The sequence below is a fragment of the Miniopterus schreibersii genome (assembly GCF_964146895.1).
Source record: "Miniopterus schreibersii genome assembly, chromosome: 19".
Classification (NCBI taxonomy): Eukaryota; Metazoa; Chordata; class Mammalia; order Chiroptera; family Miniopteridae; genus Miniopterus; species Miniopterus schreibersii.
In genome coordinates this window covers 4,844,053-4,857,544 of record NC_138119.1, presented here as the reverse complement: position 1 = coordinate 4,857,544, position 13,492 = coordinate 4,844,053, and the positions used below count along the sequence as shown (strand labels likewise).

Here is a 13,492-nt window from a genome sequence, read left to right as displayed (position 1 = left end):
TTATAGCATGGCGATTACAGTTTATGTTTTATGTACTTGAGAATCGCTGAGAGTGTAGGTCTTAAGTGCTCTTCCCATTAAAGAGAAAAGGGAATTATGTGATATGATGGAGGTGTTCGCTGACACTGGTGGCCATCATTTTGCAGCATGTGAGCGTCTCAAATTAACATGCTGTACACCTTAGACTTACACAGTGTTATATCTCAGTTTTATCTCAGTAAAGCTGGGGGTGGGAAGGCAAGAGCAGCAGCCATCAGGTCAGTGGACAAGAGAAGGAGCACACTGGAGACCTAGAAGGCCTTGGCCCAAGCGGGAGGGGAGAGAGTGGGGCAGAAGGGAGCAAAGACAGCCACATTCAGCCACACAATATGCCCAGAGGATAAGAGGAGCAGGACTGTCCTTGTGTAATTTAGTGAGTCAGCCAAGGCCAAGAAAATGGCAATTTTTACAAGGTCATATAGAGCACCAGACACTGCAGAGCTGAGTCTGAGGGGCAGCTGATAAGATACACAGCCATCCTCACTTGCTGCTAGGGAAGGAGATGATGCTCCACACAGGAGGGTGGGGGTGGGGGTGGGGTGGGGAATAAGAGGTGACTGAAAAACAGTCACTGTTAGGACCCACCTTTATCCTATGCTTAATCAGCAAAAGGATTCGGCCAGCCAGCCAGCTGACAAACGTGTATGCATGCTAATAGCCAAGCACACGCTCAGTGCTGAATGCAGATTTCCCAGCTCCTGATTCTGTCTTCTCGTGAGACTGCTTTAGAGAGGCCAACGGTGCATCTGGAGTGTCTGATCTAAGACAGACCCCTCCCCTTGTGCCCTTGAGCCATCCCGGCTCCCTGACTGCTGTTCCTCGAACTCACCAGGCACAAGCCTGCCTCCTCTACAGCTGCTGTGCCCTCTGCTCAGACAGTGCTTTGGCTCCCCCCTCACCTCACTCAGGTCTCTGCTCAGTTGTCACCTCCTCCAAGAGGTGGTCCCTACCCTCAGCAATAGCTTTTCCACCCTCTGTCATTCTCTATCTCCTAATCGTTTCTTGTTTCTTCTGTGATATATTACACAACCATTTGTTATATATCTGTTGTCTCTCTCCACTTGCTTCCCACCAAGAATTAAGCTCCCTGAGAGTAGAAGTTCCCTCGGTTTTTCTAACCTCTGAGTACCTAATGCCTAGCACAGTGACTGTTGAAATGAGCCAATGACCTTCTCAGAGAGGCCTTCCCTGAGGAGCCCTGTCACTCCTCTTCCAGGGTCCCCAGTGCCCTGCACATCTTGTTGCCTTGGTCAGGCCCATCTTCTTGTCATCTCCACACTCCCTGAGGGCAGGAGCCTTACAATCTCGGAATCTCCCTCTGGAGCACAGTGCCTTGTACAGCGGTTAATCCTCAGAATGTGCAGACTACAAAGGAAGGTCTTTCTGAGGCCAAGAGCCTGGGGGGAAGAGGGAACCAGCAGGGACAAGTCAGGCCATTCTCCAGTGAGCCAGGAAGTCTGATGAGTTCCCTGTGGACATAGTGTGCGGGGACAGGCAACCATTGTCCAGAGGGGCTAAGCAAAGGAGAAATCAAAAGAAGTGAAATGATTCTTTGAAATAGAGCCTGAACCCATAGCGGGGACAATGTGGTCAAGAGTTTTGGCCTGAAAGTGAGTGAGGCCATCTCGTTTGCCCCCACTGGCCCCGGAGTCACTCTGTAGTCTCTGGGGTTTTCTCTGGTGCCAGCTTCAGGACCTGCTGGAACTCCAAATGTGGTGAAGCCCAGGGAACAGGCAAAGGGGCCCTGATAGTGTGCTACCCACCTCTCCGTTGGCATCGCAGGCTGTGTGCGTGTAGAAGTAATCTTTGTCTGTGCAGGCTGGGCGCAGTTTGCAGGAAGAGGATCCTTTTTCTAAATTGCAGAAGCAAGGACAGATACTTGAAATTACATAGGAAAGCGGAGCTCATGACCCTCTGGACCCAAGGCCCTGGAGCGCAGCATAACACAGATACTGCGGAAAGTAGAAAAGCCAGCACGCTGACTCTTTCCTTGGCCTCAGTGGCAGAATTTACAGTCCCTAAAGCCCTGCTCGGACAGCCCTGCGCACCAGTCCCCGGTGCTGGTGAGAAACCACCAGGCCGCACTGTGGGGCAGGGTGGGGAGAAGCAGACTGGCCAGAGGACCTGCAATGAGGGTGGGTGGCTAGAAAGAGCATCTTGCTGGTTCACTACCACCAACCCAAGTCCCCTGAAATCCACCATCTTCCAGGTGCCACAGAATCCTGACTGCGGTTTCTATTCTTGGGGAGTTGAAGGGAAACAGAAAAGCTTAGGACCATGCCTTCATGCTCTTGTTCTCATTCTTTCTCTGAATTTTCTCTTCATATCTTCTTTCCCCTCCCCTCCCCCCAGGCACTCTCTCTGAACCTAATAAAAAATGTTAACTATCGTTTTATTTATTCTGCTCTGTGTTTTCATGTCTGTGTTAGTTCTGCTTTAACCCTATGAACCCCTGGATAGCAAGAATTGTTTCAATGAATCCCTCTCTAAAGGAATGGATTGCACCTTTTAAAAATTATGTGCCCTTTTGAGAATTTGAAAAAAAGACCTGTTTTCTCTATCAAAAAAAAAACCCACAAACACAATTCATGCATTAAATTTCCAAGAAATTTACTTTCCACAGAATAAAAATCACTGCTTTATAGAATGCGAGTACAATGCTAGTACTACCACTGTCACCACTATTTCTAATGTGACTACAGCGTCACCTGCAGGTCAGCATCTGCTAATGTGGGACTGCCTCACTCCCTGTTACCTGACGGGCAGTGTGGGAGAGTGGAATGAGAAAGTAAGTTGGACAGATCTGGATCCCACTTGATCATTTCATAGCTGTGTCACTTTAGGCACGTTACTGACCCCTGAGCCTGAGTGCTCTCGTAGGTAGAGCAGGAATAATAATATCTACCTGGCTGGAGCCAGCACATACCTGGCACATTGTAAGTAGGGACGCACTAAATGCTGGTAAATCTTATTACCTGGGTTTGTAGGGATTATTTTTATTTGGTAACTGTCACAGGATTTTTAAATAAAGATTAAAAATCTCTTTCTCTCTCTTCCAGTTAAGGGCTTATTTCTCAACTGATCTCTTCTTCTTCCCAAGGTGCCAAATGAGGTCCTGGATCAGAAAATTTCCTGATTACCGCTTTGTTGGCCTGCACTGGGGAGTTCACCCCACCCATTCCCACCCACTCCCTTCACGCCTCTTCTGTCCCCATCTTATTAGCTTGAGCAAGAGGGAACTACTGGCTGAGAAACAGCTGGGGTCTTCTTAGCCCATTTGCTTGGTTAAGAAGCAGAAAGCCCAATTCAGCACAGAGGGATCAGGGACTCCTGCTTTTTACTGACATGGCCAGGAGAAATCTGGGGGGAGATGCTGAAAACACACTAGATTCCAGGACCCTTGCGTATTGGTTCCAGCACATTGCAAGCTGCCTGTTAGAAAGTGTATTCCGCGCAGGGGCCTTTCTCTGCTGGGCAAATATTTGCTCAACTTGACATGCTAGCTCCAGGTTTCAGCAAAAGGAGTCCAGCTGTTTACACACTGACAATTGCTAAGGTGGTGTTAATAAATGATTAACCCAAATGCTGAGATGGACCTCACTTTCCTGGCTCAGGTTTCATCCTGGTGTTTAAGTTGGGTACTAGTCAAGTTTGAAAGATAGGCCTAGATATTTGAGAAAATGAAAAGTGATTCCTGTGGGATTGGCCCTGGCCAAAACTGTATGGAAATAAGGTTTATCTTGGGGTCTCCAGCTTCTCTTTCTGCACCTTCCTCCTGCTCCCAGTGTCTCCTCCCTGCCTCCAGGAGCACAGTGTTCTCATTCTGATACAAGAGGAAAACAGGCCCGGCTCAGATACCACTGCAGACTCTGGGCAAGCCCCTGAGCCTCTCTGAGCTGTTCTTTATTCATTTGTAAGTGGGGAGGTCGCTCTTGTACTATGCTATGAGTGATAAATGAGATAATGTTCTGTAATTTGTAAAGTACTATACAAGTGACACATTATTACTGCTATCTATGTCAGTAGTTTTGTATTAGTAGAGGACTGCTGGGGCAGGCCTTAACATAAATGAATTAATAAAGTTAGTGCTCACTACAGGCCAGGTACTGTTCTAAATACTTCACTGCATTATTTAATCCATACAATAACACCATGATGTAGATATGATTACTGACATTCGACTTTATAGATGATGAAACTGAGGCACAGACAAATAACTTGCCCAGGGTGGCACAGCTAGTAAACGGTGGAGCAGGGGTGTGAACTGTAGTAATTTAGTTCATGCTCTTAAATCCCTTGCTATTCTCTTAGGAAATGAATCCCTAACTATTAAATGTAACGTGAAGGAATTAATCCTAATTATCAGATTTTAGGTATCAATGAGAAAGATGCTTTCAGTCAAGCCTTTGACCTTAACATCTCCACCCCCAGTGGCTCTGCCTCAGTCTAGGTCTCCTGGATACCAGCAATGGTGCCTGTGGCAGAATCTCCCAACTAGAACTTTTGCCTCCAGCCAGCCATTCCTTTCCTCATCCATTTTCCAAATGGCAACCAGAGCGGTCTCTCAAAAGCACAAGCCAGATCATTTCCCCAGCTTGAAATTCTTTAATGGCCCCCACTGCTGAAAGGATCAGATCTCAATTTTGGGGGCAGTGGCACAGAATGACTGATCCATAATCTGTTTCCTGCCCACCTCTCAACCTTGGATGTGACTTCTCTCCAAGTTAGCTCCAGCCATGCTAGTTGCTCGAAGTTCTCTGAGCCTTCTGGCTTTGACTCACACTTCTTCAGAAACATCCTGCCCCCATCAAATCACCAACTTGTCTTTCAAGACTCAGCTCATCTCTCAGACTACAGCTAGTGAAGCCTTTCCTCCCTCCCCAGAGAGGAATGGCTGCTTCCCTTCTTTGCCTCCACTGCCCGCTACACTCAGCACTCCTATCCCAGCACCTCCTACACCACAAAGTTACTAAGATGTTTCTATAACCATGTTTCCCCTTTTCAACATAAGCTGGAAGGCAGGCACCTGTTCTAACCCTAGCACCAAGCTCAAGCCCCTGGCACCTACCAGGTACTCAGGATTTATTTATAAATGGGTGACTACGTGTTCCTAGGGTCTCCTGTCACTTCCTTCATGCTCATTCCATCATAGGCTCTGATCAGACTCTCTCTGCATTGTCCCAGCATCCCACTGACCCCATATTCTGGACAAATCAAGTCCCGAAGAAATGTAACTCTCTTTGTACCCCTGGCTGGTAGGTGATCGACAAGCTGCCCATGCTCTTCATAGTAAAAACTCACTCCTCGGCCAAAGGGGTGGAGTGGGGAATGGGTATCAGAAGGAGAATGGACTCTAAGAATTCAGACTCCCAACCTAACACTTTCATAACAGCTCTCTGCATAAAAATCAGTTTACAAAGAGTTGATCAAAATACTCCTAGGCAGTCTTTCTAGAGCCACCTTGCCATTCAAACCCCTGAACAGCGGCTGGGCTAGAAAGGAAGCTGGAGACCTGGACTCACAAAGGCTACTGTTTGCAGAGCAGGGAAGAGATTGAAGTGGAAGAATAGGAACGGAGACTTATAGATAGAAACTTCCCCCAAAATCTAAACATTCCTGTTCTTGCTGAAATCTGTACTCCTTTGGCAAAATCTGTGTAGAAAACAGGATTTTTTGTTTTAGGAACAGTGTAAAAATAAGCAATTCACAAGGTCAACGGCAGGTCTTGGCTGAGCCAACACACGCTGTTACACCTGTGTGAAGGGTGGGTATGTCAGTGTAGGGATACAGGGCCTGCTTGAGAGAGGGCCTTGAGCTGGGCTTGTCTATGGTTCTGTGTGAGAAAGAAAAAATGGAATAGTTATGAGTGTTTGCAGGGGGAGAGAAGAGACTCTTTCTCTTTCCCTACTAGTTTTTTCAGAACCTGTCTTTGAGATTGGCCCCCTTGCCAACCACTGGACTTCTGAGCACAGGGCCCTCTGGGAGCACTGTTCCTTTTATACCAGAGCCTTGCCACCCCTGGAATCCCCTCAAATGACCAGGTCCTGGAATGCTTTGGGACACTATCCAGAGGCTGCTTCTAAGCTGTCTTATTTTCTTTTGGCACAGTGTTCTCAGGAACCCTGGAATTCCCAAAAAGTCCTGCTTTGAATTCAGTGGATGCTCAGGGTGATAAAAGATTGTAACTGCCATCTTTAGCTGGTAATCAAAATGTTTTGCTCATCAATACAGCCTCGTGGCTCTTCTAAATTAACTTTGATAATGTTATAAGTTAAAATACACATAAACCTCTTATCTACTGTACATATTATTTATAATTATAATCTTATATAGGGTTTCATTTAAAAAATTTTACTGCTTAAAAAAAAAAGATTTCCCTGACTCTCTTAAGTCCTCTAACCCTGAGTTGCTTTTCCTTTTTGCCAGGCACTTTTTACTGTCTAACATATAATATAAATTTTTATATACTTGTTGTTTATTTATTACAGTTATTGTTTATTGTCTGCCTTACCCCCTCCAGCATGTAAATTCCATTAAGACGGGGCGCTCTGTCTATTTTGTTCACTGATATATTACAAGCACCTAGAATAGGGGCTGGCAGATAGTAGAGGCTCAATAAATACCTATCAAATGGTTTCATTTTTATTTCCAGAGCAATTGGTGGGATGTGGATTGGCAAGGTTCTTCCAGGGTCCAGAAAGCACGGGTTTAAGAGTGATAGGTCTGGAGCTTGACCAGGAGGATGGCTCCACTGCTGGTTTCTCCCTGTGCTTGTTGGTGTCACCTACCAAACCCTTCCCACCCTCAGAAGCATCACCTGAGTATTTGTCAGGGTCACACTGGTGGCAAGAAGTTTCTTCCTTGTTCGAATAAGAGTTTTCGGGACAAAGTTTGCAGAAAGAGGAGCCCTGCTCATCTGCGTATGTGCCAGGTTTGCAGGGGAAGCATTCAGACGTGTAGGCCACCCCTAGAAAGAGAAGCAAAAAGCAAGCCTGAAGACTGAAGCCCCTGGGGACCGGCCCCCACCCTCCACCTGCAGGGTCACAAGGCTAGAAATTCAGCAACAGCTGCAGCCTCCGGCCCCACTTGCATACCTGTTATGACGATGTTTCTCACAAGCACAGGCTTGGAAACCTTGGACCACACTGAGAAGGCTGTGGTTCTCCAATAGAGGACATTATTGCCTCGGTTTAGCTTCACCTAAACACCACAGACAGGAGGAGCTAGTTCAGTCTCAGAGAGAGACTCCTCGTGCACTGGGTGAGCCTCCTGCTGGGACCCCTCTTAGTCAGTGCCTATGGGCCCCCCTCCTCACTGCCTCGGCTTTGCGCTTCCCCCCATCTTGGCTTAGCTCCTCCGTCCTCTGAGCCTTCTCTACAACCCTCTCCCAACCTTTCCTGCTCCCCCTTAGTCACAAACACCATGAGCTACTCCATAGCAAAACCAATGAAGGGACCTGACAGCAGGGTGACCAGAATTCCCTCTTTCGTCTCTGGTTCTGTGTATCAGTCTCCTGCCCCCAGAACACCTTGCCCTTAAAGCTGGAAAGCTGCGGCTGGTCCTTGGGGTCAAGCCATTGGTGCAGCACGTCAGCCCACCCCCATTTTCCATCAACTCAAGAGGAGAGAAACTATAGCATCCTCCTCCTGTCAGACCCCTGTCCTCTAGGGGAGGGCGATGGAAGCCCAGGCCAGGAGGAAGCCCAGACTCGGAGGAAAGGCCCTTGGTCCCTTTTCTGGGATTTCTAGGAAAGGCCGGCATCTCCAGCAGAGGCTGCAGGGAGGCTGGCATGATACTCACGCTGTGGAATTCCCATCCTTTGTCCGTGGTTCGCATCCACCTGGAGTCATCTGCGTTGGGCTGGCACTGGTCATTCTGGACCTGAGGCAGCAGGAGTTTGGGGTCAGAGTCTCAGCCATCTAAGTTTCTGTGGCAGCCTCCCAGAAACCCCTTCTTGTGGGAAAGGAGTTGCCAGTTTCCTTTGGGAACATAATGACATTCTACTCCTGCCCCACGGAGCCCTCCCCTCTTGAAGCCTCAGCCCATTATGCCCACAGTCCTCTCCAGAGGGAAACCAGCTGTGAAGGCTTCCCAGGCAGGACTGCACCTGCGATTCCTGCAAATGAGTTGGAGCCATGGAGGGTCTTTGCCCCCCACCCTCCCCCTTGGCCGGGGGCTTACGAAAAACTCAAAGATGATGTTGGAGTCTGCGTAGTAGTATTCGAAGCTGACGGTGCCTGACTGCTTCAGGTTGACAGCATACATCAGCGTGGCTGTGCACTCGTCCGTGTTGGAGGCGATGTAGTCGCCCAGGGGAACCCACTTGGACCTGTGGGTTGGAACCAGGGCCATGTTCACTGGCAGAGGCACAGCCCATCAGGCTTTGTGTGACCTTCTAGTTCTCTGGGGGAATTCTAGATTTGTGATTCATACTTGGAAGCTTAGGCCTGAAAATGCTCAGGAAAGAATGGCCTCTAGATCAAGGAACCAGCAAGAGGTGCCCCCACATTATACCCCTGCTATTTTACTGTTCTGCTTGAAACCAGCTCAGGTCTCCAGTTATTAATAATGTCCCGTTAAGGGGGCCTCAGATTAGTCTTCCAGCTCTTCAGCAGTTAATGTTATTATTCTCAGATGGAAACATATCCAAAATGCCTGCGCTGAGCTCATCGGAGACACCCAGCTAACCTAATGGTATCGAATTCTCCTGTTAAAAGAGACAACACTTAATGCCGATGTGCTCCCCGGCATCAGCTCTAAGTAACTCCTGAGGTCAGATGAATAATTAAAAGGGTGCCATAAGTGGGTTACATTTGCAAAATGCATCACAATTCCAGTGCTCATCAGAACTGTCCCTGGTGAAGATCACTTCACATTCAATCAGAACAACACGTCTTCGCTGATTTCCAGTGCCAGGCATCGCTCCAAATTCTTACACATATCCTCTTACACATTAATTCTTACCACAACCAATAAAAATAGTACTGTTTTTTAGGATGAGGAAACTGAGGCATGAAAGTGATTAGAAACTTGCTCACAGTCATTTGTACCTGCTTTGTTTTGCCATGGCCCTGGGGAAAGAGAGGCAGGTGCTCTAAGAGGAATTCTCACATGGCCACCACCCGGACACCCTGCCTGGCTCATGCTGTGTGGCACTGTTTTATAAGTTCAAGTTAGAAGAAACTGCACAGGAAAACTTAGAGGCTTCTAATATTTGAAACCCTTTTTATTTTATTTTTAAAAAAAATATGTCTTTATTGATTTCAGAGAGAGGAAGGAGGAGAGAGAGAGAGAAACATCAATGATGAGAGAGATCCCACACTGAGGATCAAGCCCAACCCAGGCATGTGCCTTGACTAGGAATCAAACCTCGATCTCCTGGATCATAGGTCAATGCTCGAACCTCTGAGCCACGCGGGCTAGGCTAAAACCTTTTTTAATGCTGACATCTTTCTTTCTCTCATTCTTGTTTCACCTGTACACTACGTGGGCTTCTGTCCCTTCTTCTCTGCTAACACACAACATCCTTTCTATATTATTCTCTCTTCACTCCTGTTTCCTCTCGTTTATCTCAGTCTTGGATCTAAGGGATGTTTCTTGCACCTTGGTCCTGGGACATTTATCCAGGAACCAGGAGGAGCCCCTGAAGGCTCAGGATCCTTCCATGGAAACTTGTTGAATTGACCTATTTGGTTCCCAGTTATTTATTTCATGTTGACTTTGTGCCAGATGTTAGATGCTGGACATACAACAAAAATCATGACAGACTTGGTCCCCTCCTTCTTGGAGCTTGCATTCTATTTATAGCTGAGGGGACAGAAGCTTAACTAATCACACAATCAATCATGCAGTAATAACTGTGATAAGTGCCATAAGGAGAAAGACTAGATGATGCAAGAGTGTGTAATAGGAGTCTGTGGAGTAAGGGATGCTTCTTTGAGGAAGTGGCACTCAGGCAGAGGCCCGAGGGTGAAGGAGGAGTCAGCCAGGAGACAAGTGTTCAAAGGCCGTGAGGCCGGACGGAGCATGGTGGCCAAATGGCTGGGGCATAGCAAGCAAGAGGGGAGGTACCTGAGAAAGGCTGGAGAAATGGGCAGATGGCAGAGGCCAGACGGGGCAGGGCCCTGCAGGCCAGGGCAAGGTACTGGATTTTATTCCAAGAGCTATAGGGATCCATAGAATCCAGAATTTTCAGCAGGAAAGTACTGTGGTTGGATTTTGGGTGGAAAGAGATTAACCAAAGAATTTATATGTATATATGCATAACCCAAGGACACAGACAATAGTGTGGTGAAAGGGGGGGGGGCGCAAGGTAGGAGGAGTCAATGAAAAAAAAACAGGAATCTGTAATACTTTCTACAATAAAGTTAAATTTGAGGAAGAAAAAAAAAAGATCAATTCCTACCCCTGGGATTATATATCCAAAGAGTTTGACAAGCAGAGCTCACCGGTTCTACAAGCACCCTGGACTGAGTTTTTCAATTGCTGAAAATACCTCCTTTTGAACTGGAAAATTTTTGGTCACTGGGGTCTCAAAGGATTTGAAAGATCTCAGCTACCACTGACCAAAGCTCTGGTCCTGCTCGACACCCTGCAAACCTCTGAACTCAGGCTTAGCAGACCAGTTTTAGAAGTTAGCACCAAAGCGAGGAAGATACCCAGTGCTTTACACATTGTGTTGCAGTCAAGTTGAGGATGTTTATGACTGATCCAGAATTCCTTGGTGGAAATCCGATTGGGTTTTGTTTTAAATGGACTGGGCCATTTAACCCTTGGCCGTCTTATCTGCCTCTCTTTCCCCATGTTTTTCACCTGTAACAAATGCCTGTCCATTTTAGGTCAGTGAATGGGCTGAGGTGGATGGACGTCCCATCCAACAGCACTGTGGGGAGGGCTGGGGGGGGCACTCACAAAGTGCAGTTCTCAGTGGACTCGTTGGTGCTGTCGTTGATCTCCATGTTGGCTGAGAGGGTAGCAAAGCCGTGGGGCAGCTCGTCCCACTCATCAAACCGGATGCCCGTGCCAAGGGAGTAGCGGCCCTCAGTGCAGGGCTTACAGGACTGATCCTTCATGTCCAGAAACTCCCCAGCTTCACAAGAAAAGGCTGGAACACAGAGCAAGGAGAAGGGTGGGCTTGCGGGGCCACTGCTGCCCCAGGAGAGGTGGGCGGGTTGTGGGCATCCTAGAGGGAGGGGCAGAGGGTGATCTAGGCATTGGGCCCGCTAAGATTTAGGGCCATGGTACGTCTTGTATGAATGTGGGATGTCCAGACAGGCAAATCCACAGAGACAGGCAGTGAATCTGTGGGGCCGGGAACTTGGGGGAGGGTGCATGGGAAGAGATTACAGGTGGATTTGATGTTTCTTTTCAAGGTGATGATAATGTTCTGAAGTTAGATAGTGGTGATGGTTATGCAACTCTGTGAATATTCTAAAACTAGTGAATTTTACACCTTAAATGGGTGAATTTTATGACATGTAAATTATATCCAATATATAAAGCTGCTATTTAAAAAGGAAAGAGATTTAGGGCTGTGGAAGCTCTGCCTTGTTGAGGGGCTTAGGCTTATCCCTGCCAGTCTTGTTTCCTAAGGGAGCAGCCTTGGCCATTCTGAGGCCTCTCCAAAGAATGAAGAGGATACCATTGTCTCTTGTGCCACCCCCTCTGAATGGCACCTGGCCCTTCAGCCTTGGATTTCCCACCTAAGTTTCTGGCCTCTGTCTTCTTTCTGGTTCCACTGCCACCATGCTGGTTGGGATTCTCATGACTTGTTAGCTTACCCTCTGCAGTGTCCTTCTAACTGGTTGGTTCCCCATTTCTTTCTGCTCATTTTGTGGTCAGAAGTATCATTCTAAAACACTGATATGTACTATTACTCCTGTTAATTAAAAATATAATCTGGTCCTCTCCTTTGGTTATAGAATTAAGCTCTCAGTGTGGCATTCAGTCTTCCACACTTTTCCCCCAACCTAAATTCCCAGCTGACCTCCTACCTCAGGCCTTTCTCTACCCCAGCCCCATCTGTCACCTTGCCTAGGTTGCCTTCATCCCAGATCACATGTTCTTCTACCGCCAACCTTTTGCTCAAGTGGTTCTGATCTCTAATAAGTATCCATAGCTCCCATTCTTTTTCGCCTCGTATTAACACATCATATTGAGGGGAGCCTCCCACTAGGCTCTAAGCTTCTCCAGGGACAGTGGCTCAGTGACTGACACAGACGTAGGAGGAGTTCTCCATAAATGTTTTGCTGAAAAATGAATGGATATATGCACAGAGGAGGAGCTCAGTAAAGTTGGCTCATCTTCAATTAACTGAAGATGGCTTATTTGTTTCCATTAGTCACACCTCAGTTCTACTCAGATCTTAGCAATATTCATTCATCCATTCAACAAGTATTTATTTGCTCATTTACTGAACCAGGCACTATGCTAAGCTTGGTTTAGAATTTAAATGCCCTCAATCTCCCTTCCAAATTTTCAAGTGTTCCTTGATTCTAGTCCCTGACTTTTAGTGTTACTTCCTCTGCATATCTAAAAAGAACAGTGCAGGGGAAGTGAATGAGCTGCCAGCTGTAGAGAAGTTCTGACTGTGAATCACAGAGGTGGGTACAGGAACTGCAGACAAGCCATCGACTTGCTGGCTGCACAGTCAGCTCCCCAGTCGGGGAAGGTTCTTATTCCCCGGAGTGATGCCCAGTGCATTTTAAAGGTCTGTCTCTGCAGAAATGCACCTTCTCTGGCTTCCTTTCCAAGAATGAAAGCAAATTGCAATCTTTCTAATGACTGATTGTGGCTGGTGAGTGTAGACTGCAGGGATACACAGGCAAAAAAGAAAGTGTATGCACATTGCAAAAAATATATGAGTGGCACACAGCTGGGATAACTTATATTTTATACCCTAATGGGATTTAAAAAATTTTTTAAAAAGCAAATTCAGATACCCAGTTTGCATCTGTGAAATAATACTTCTGCACCAAATCTCAAAAGGGTTGGGATGGGGACTGAGTGGGGGGAAAATCGGATTCCTTAAGGCAGCTGCACTGTCAGGAAGGGCCTGGCTGGCGTGGCAGGAGGCTTGGGGCAGAGCCCAAAGCTGAGTGACAGGGTGGCCCTGGCAGGGATGGCTGCTTACAGCACTCGGTGCCCTTGACGGGGTCGGGGAGGCTGGTGCACAGGCCTGGGGTGTGTGGCACTGCAACCCTCCACCTGGAACTCGTGCTGTCACAGGCCGTGTACTCGTAGTGGTACTCAGACTGCAGGGGAGAGAACGGTGGCAATAGACACATTAGCAGTGATCAAACGGTAACAGCTTCTCACCCACTTCCTCCCCAGCACAGTGGCTACTGACCCTCATTGATACAGCAACAAGCCCCAGGGGCCTGGGTGGGGAGCAAGGCATCATGGGAGCTGTCATTATTTGGACCGTCCCTCCACTCATCCACAGTTTAGCCCT

At 47.5% G+C, this 13,492-nt stretch overlaps 1 protein-coding gene across 4 annotated transcripts in view; it reads right to left on the bottom strand.

Annotated features, from left to right (window-relative positions):
• The window catches only part of ELAPOR1 (endosome-lysosome associated apoptosis and autophagy regulator 1), a 46,633-nt gene that overhangs the window by 16,156 nt on the left and 16,985 nt on the right, over nt 1–13,492 (bottom strand). For all 4 annotated transcript variants that reach the window (XM_081121944.1, XM_081121945.1, XM_081121943.1 and 1 more), the window contains 7 exons: nt 13,172–13,292; nt 10,951–11,143; nt 8,221–8,368; nt 7,840–7,920; nt 7,134–7,239; nt 6,857–7,006; nt 1,803–1,891 (listed from right to left, as the gene is read on the bottom strand). In XM_081121944.1, the coding sequence (XP_080978070.1) occupies nt 1,803–1,891; nt 6,857–7,006; nt 7,134–7,239; nt 7,840–7,920; nt 8,221–8,368; nt 10,951–11,111 (735 nt within the window). In that variant the 5' untranslated portion in view covers nt 11,112–11,143; nt 13,172–13,292. The remainder of the gene's footprint in view (nt 1–1,802; nt 1,892–6,856; nt 7,007–7,133; nt 7,240–7,839; nt 7,921–8,220; nt 8,369–10,950; nt 11,144–13,171; nt 13,293–13,492) is intronic.